This window comes from Phacochoerus africanus, chromosome 1 (genome assembly GCF_016906955.1).
Source record: "Phacochoerus africanus isolate WHEZ1 chromosome 1, ROS_Pafr_v1, whole genome shotgun sequence".
Taxonomy (NCBI): domain Eukaryota; kingdom Metazoa; phylum Chordata; class Mammalia; order Artiodactyla; family Suidae; genus Phacochoerus; species Phacochoerus africanus.
In genome coordinates this window covers 76,646,711-76,652,710 of record NC_062544.1, presented here as the reverse complement: position 1 = coordinate 76,652,710, position 6,000 = coordinate 76,646,711, and the positions used below count along the sequence as shown (strand labels likewise).

General features: G+C 43.2%; 1 protein-coding gene across 6 annotated transcripts in view; it reads left to right on the top strand.

Annotated features, from left to right (window-relative positions):
* The first annotated feature begins 5,234 nt into the window (after positions 1–5,234).
* The window catches only part of TRIO (trio Rho guanine nucleotide exchange factor), a 229,759-nt gene continuing 228,993 nt past the window's right edge, over positions 5,235–6,000 (top strand). For all 6 annotated transcript variants that reach the window (XM_047768042.1, XM_047768034.1, XM_047768051.1 and 3 more), the window contains exon 1: positions 5,235–5,318. In XM_047768042.1, coding sequence (XP_047623998.1) covers positions 5,264–5,318 — 55 coding nt within the window. In that variant the 5' untranslated portion in view covers positions 5,235–5,263. The remainder of the gene's footprint in view (positions 5,319–6,000) is intronic.

Genomic DNA, 6,000 nt, shown 5'->3' with positions numbered 1-6,000 from the left:
GCTTTTTGCTCATTGTAAAAATTTCTGTGGTGCTTTTTTCCTTCTTAAGTAAAAATAGTTGGGGGGGGGTGGTTCCTTTTCTGGATGGGTGGTTTCTAAAAATTCTGATGCCAAGGAAGTGACCAAGTGTGTGAGCATTCTGGTCAGCAGTGACTTGCTTCAAAAGGTATTTGTCAGCGATAATATTACAGCACCCCCTGGCAGAGTCACAGGGTAAAAAATGAGAAAGAGATTTGACCAGTGAGGTTGGAAGTTTTCAGTCCATTGATTCAACTAAAAGATTTTCTATTGTTGAATAACTTTTGGAATATTTCCTCTTAGGGCAGAGAGGTTAATTTTCCTTGTTAATAGATATATCATACTAGAGGCCATCTGGACAATACTGAGCTTATAGTCTACCACCCTGAAATGGAAAGTGCTAAGGAACATCAAGGTGCTTGCATTGGGTTCAGGGGCAAGAAGCTGGGAGAAGTATATTCATTTATTAGTTCATTCATTCATTCATTCATTCATCCAGCCAACCCATGTTTATTGACCACCCAGTGCCTGGCCTTGTCCTAGGCATCTGGGACACAGTGGGGAACAAAGCAAACCCATCCTCTGGCCAGCAGGCAGATTTAGAGGAAGAGGGAGAAGAACTGTCCTCTTGATGGGCAGCATAATGTGAATGATTTGGGAGAGGGGGTTAAAATGTACCTCAGGGAGACAGCACTGCTGAACCAAACAGCAGTGTGAAAGATTGATAGCAGAATGCAGTTTGGCAAGTCATATCATGCTGAACCTTGGAGGTTGAGATATTTTTTAAGTGAATATGTTAAAACCCTTAAATCTTCAAATTTGATTATTTTTGAAAAAGGCCTTTATTTGTATTGACTAAAACTGGGAAAGAGGGTAGAAAATCATCAGCCACTAACTGCACATTTTTATTAACAATGATAAAATCAGATTTTAAACCCGAACCCTTTCCCCCCAATAGCATTCAGCAAATATTAATGTCGCGGTCTGAGAGTAATGGCACATGTTAGCACGTGAATATTCCGGTCAAATTTCTTTCAGGTTTGGTTTGAAAGAGCAGTTGTTGCCTTCCATTTAGGAGTCCCCTGGGACACGCCCTCAGCAACTAAGGCGGCTGACCACATCCTGTGCCCTGTTCACTGTCCCCTGAGCTAGCCTTTCATTAAAATTTGCTTTGGCTTCTTTGTCTCAGATAGAAAAATCTACTATAAATTGTACCAAGTATCCAGTCCCTCTGCACACACTTCCATAGGCCTGTGTAATTTTAAAAGTAGGTAATTCATGAAATGGGTACAGCTAAATGTCCTCTGACTTTGGCTGTTTACCTCTGTTAATTATCACCTTTCATGCTACTCCTCTCTTTTTGCCCCTTTTCTCATTTTATTGAAATTCTCTCTGTGCCATCTATTAAGCTTGATGACACTGGGAAGTAAAAGTGCTGCTGACTCCTGATCTGTGGCACAGACGTGGTCTAGGATCTCACAAGTGTCTCCAAGGTGGCATCTGCCAGTCCTTTTCCTCTCCATGAGCATGGTTGGGTGGGTGGGGGCAGGTGTGTACTTCTTGGGTAGTCGCCCATTGTGCCCTTTTTGTTCAGAAGTTTCAGAACCATAGCTCGATCCTTTAATGTGTGAGGAAAGAGCACAGTGGGAGTTGTCCTATCTACAGTGTAATCTAGAGTCACCGGAATAGCACAGGAGCATTTATTTGTAATTTTTTTGTAGTCATGCACTCTGTTTTCATAAATAGCTCTTCAGGGCATGGAACAAGATCTGCCTTTTGATCTGAGGACATTTCATAGCTGAGTTCTTCCTGCTTTTTATTGAAAGTTATGTGATATATTTAATCTAGCTTTAGTAAATGTACAGGCTTCCTCAGTCTTTGCCCTGTTGGGTGTGTTTTTAAAAATGGAAAAAAGATTGAAAATAATACTTAGGTGACTAGCCTAATAATAGCCACAAACTATTTCTTTGTGTGGTTAGTTTTATTTCTGCTTTTTTAAAAATTTTATTTTCTGTTTTAGAAGTTTTCATCTTCAATTTTAATAAAATTAATTTCTCTAGGGAGTTCCCTGGCAGCCTAGTAGTTAAGGACTCAGTGTTGTCACTGCTGTGGCTCAGGTTCCATCCTTGGCGCAGGAACTTCTGCATGCTGTGGGCTAGGCCAAAACAAAACAAAAATCTCTTTTTTGTGACATATTTAGCAAAAATATGTGGTAAAAGCATTTGGAATTTATATTCCAGTCTATGTTCAGGCAAGTACATATATCACAATAGAATTTAATGCATTTCAACACCAATGTAGCCATTGAGTCATGTGCCTTTCTTCCTCTAGAAGAACTGTGAGTCTCAATTTCAGAGGGCAATTTAGGGACCGACAGGCAAAAGCAACTACATTTTAAAGAAACTAAGGATACATGGGAGTGAGTCTGTAGCTAACAGTGGAATGTGGGAGATGGAGGTTTTCATTGTCAAGTTTTGTGTTCTTGACTTTGTTCTCACATCGGTAGGATATTCTTCCTGTGGGATGGCCTGTGACATAGCCTCTCTAACTAGCATCCTTCATTCTATCAGGGGTGTTAATAAATAGGTGGAGTTCAGAGTTGGCAGAGTCCCAGGGTTCTGCTGTGTTCTGACCAGGGCATCTTGGGGCATAGGCTACGAGGGACCAGTAGGAAGCATGCATTTTCTTATCTGATATTTTCAAATACCTGTAGATTGGGATCACAGCTACAGCTTCCTCCTTCCCAGTATTTCTGTCATTTGATCTGCTTTCTCCATTGCCTGGGTCCTGTAGCACTTTGTGCTGCTTACAGAGTCTTTCATACTGTACATTTTTCTCTAGGTATTTATGAGCTTGTCTCTGTGAGGGCTGCCCTGGTGCCTAATTCCTTTTTTTTTTTTTTTTAATGACCACACCTGCAACATATGGAAGTTTCTGGGCTAGGTGTCAAATCAGAGCTACAGCTGAGGCCTACACCTCAACAACACTGGATCCGAGCTGTATCAGCAAACTACACTGCAGCTCACGGCAACGTCAGATTCTTAACTTACCGGGCAAGGCCAAGGATCAAACCCTCATCCTCGTGGATACTTGTCTGGTTCTTAACTGGCTGAGCCACAACAGGAACTCCCCTAACTGTTCTTTGCATTTATCCCACTGCCATCTCTCTCCACCTCGGTTGGAGTTGAGGTGTAATCAGTCTTTGCAGACACATGGAGTGGATTACCCAATGACCTGTGATGAATTGCTGAGACTACATTGTGTCCATTCAAGAGTTTTGAAGGAACCTTAAGGATGAAATTGCAGAACCTTGGCTCTTGTTCTGCCTTTTATAAATAGCCACTGTTTTAAGAGCTTGGGGTGCTGCCAGCACAAAGCATGGTGTATTGGAAAGCAAACCGGCCTGGCGATCTGGAGGCCTGGGTTGCGAGCCCTTTCACAGTCGGCTGGGTAGTGCTGCCAAGGCCCTGGACCTAGACCTCAGGGTCAGTGTCCAGATGTGTTTGCTACCATCTTTGCACAAAGTCTCTGATGATTGTCAGTGTCATGGTTGCATCCTTAACACAGAGTTCTTAAGTCATCCATGGAAAGGATTGTTACTGATCTACCCATTCTTTGTTTTGGCCAGTAATATGTTGTAGAGACCAGATTCTGTCAGATTCCTCCAAAAGGTGCTGGTTTTGTTGCAGTCTATGGGCTTGTTTCTGCCTGCTGGGCTCTGCAGTGGTTGCCATTCCAGTCTGGACTTAGGTCCTTACCCTTCGTGTGGAGCAGGGGCTGCTTGGAACCTGCCCCCAACGTGCTGGCTCAGTAGGCAGCCAGAGGTTTGGGCCAAGTTTATACACAGAATCTGGGGCTCCCCTTCTCTCCACAGTTTCTCCTCTTGGTTCTCCTCCTCTTGCTGCTGAGGTTTCCCTGTCCTGACTTGCTTTTAGTAGCCCCAGGTGGCTTAGGCCGGACCCCACCCTCAGGCTGAACTTTAAAGTTATTTCCTTTTTCCTGGTGTGTGCTTTTGGTCACCCTCCTGTGCCCTCCTTAGACAGTGGGTTTTATAAGCTAAACCTGCGGCAGGGCTGGTCCACAGGAACTGTTCAGGGACACCTTAGTGGAAGCTCCGTCATTTACTGAGAGCTCTTTTCTTGCTTTTAATTCTGGGTCTGTCTCTTGCTTCAGTTGTTCCCAGGCTTACAATACAAGTTCACAAGTATTTTCAATAAAGACTTCCTTGTACTGTTTTGGCAAAAACAGACAGGAAAATAGAGATGGGGCAGCAGTCTTTAGTTCTTTCTAGAGATGGCTCTGCCATTAATGATAGTCACTGGTTTTGATGAGGATGGCTGGCCTCCCAAACCTAGATTACCTCTGGTGGAGCTGTCCCAGAGAAAGATGCTGAGGATGAACGTGTCTGACCCCAACCTCCCACGTGGGCATTTGCCCTGAAGTGCTGGGCCAGCCGTATTTGGGCTGCCAGAATTCCTTTTGTTTAGATGGATATTGGCTTGGCCTAAATTGCCTGCTGCGTGCCTCCTTGCCACAGTATTTCCACTTGGCCTCTACGATGCTGGGGCTTGGGGAGAATTGGCCTGATGTGAGAAGGAGGGACCTTGGCCATCCTGTGAAGCGGGTGACACCAGGCCATCTGACCACATTAACCAGTGACATTCCTCCAGGGGGGCATGACCCAGAAAACCTGGAAGGACAGAGCCAGGAGGGAGCAGTGGCCAGTCCCCAGCTATTTATAATCCCTGCTCTCCTCCCTGACAATGTTTATTTTTAACTGGATTGGAAAGTCTATTAGGAGGAGGCTTTGAGCTCCCCCTAGAGGTTCAGGTGTGCCATGAATGGTTTTTTATAAACAATATTACTGCTTTATTTGCCAGTGTTTATGTTAATCTATGAAATTAAAATGAATATTTTTGAAACCACCTGGACTGATTTCATATCCTGTTTTTTGGGGACCAAATATAGAAATGACCGAGAGCCTGCTGGGTATGGGAGACTCTGGGTCTGGGTCTGTAGATCATTCTTGAGCATTACAATAGAAGTAGTCCTGTGATCAGAGACTTTCCTTCAAAGAATTCAAATGATTTCAAATAATGATATTTCTCCAGTTGATTTAATGGGTGTGAAGAAAGCAGCTGTGGTGAGATTTGAGCTAGGATGGTTCAGAAATTAAAGGACACTCAAGCAACTTGGTAATCTTATTTTCTCCTTATGTATTTCAGGGTTTCGAAAAAATGATGAAATGAAAGCTATGGATGTTTTGCCAATTTTAAAGGAAAAAGTTGCATACCTTTCAGGTAAAGTTTAACTTTCTAATCTGCTTTATTGTTCCTTCTCACTGCTTTGATACAATGTGAGGGTCTGAAATACTAAACTATAAACTGGCTCACCTGTTACACACATAAAAGCATTGGCATTTTAATGGGTTCTTAACTGCTTTATTCATGTAGCATTGTCCTTAAAAATTAGTGCCCTGGGTATTTTCTTCTACCTTGGCAGGCACATCATAGGTCAAATAGCATTGGTGATGAAAATATGTTCATGTCTGTCATTTAACAAACATTTGGGTGTTTTATCACACTTAGGTAAAAAGACTGATTTTTTTTTTCTGTTTTTTTTTTCAGATCTGCACCTGCAGCATATGGAAGTTCCTAGGCTACGGGTTGAATCAGAGCTGCAGCTACCAGCCTATACCATAGCCACAGAAATGTAGGATCCAGACTGCATTTGCCACAGCTCATGGCAATCTGGATCCTTAACCCATTGAGCAGGGCCAGGGATTGAACCCATGTCCTTGTGGATACTAGTTGGGTTCGTTGCTGCTGAGCCACAGCAGTGACTCCAAAAACTGATTTCTTAAAATCTCTCATCTCAGCAGAAGGGGTATGAATGTGACCATGTGTAGATGTGTCCTGAATTCCTTGCCTTTGGTTCTTGTGCTCTGGTCCCCGAGTTCTTAGAAACCGTGTCCTGGACCTT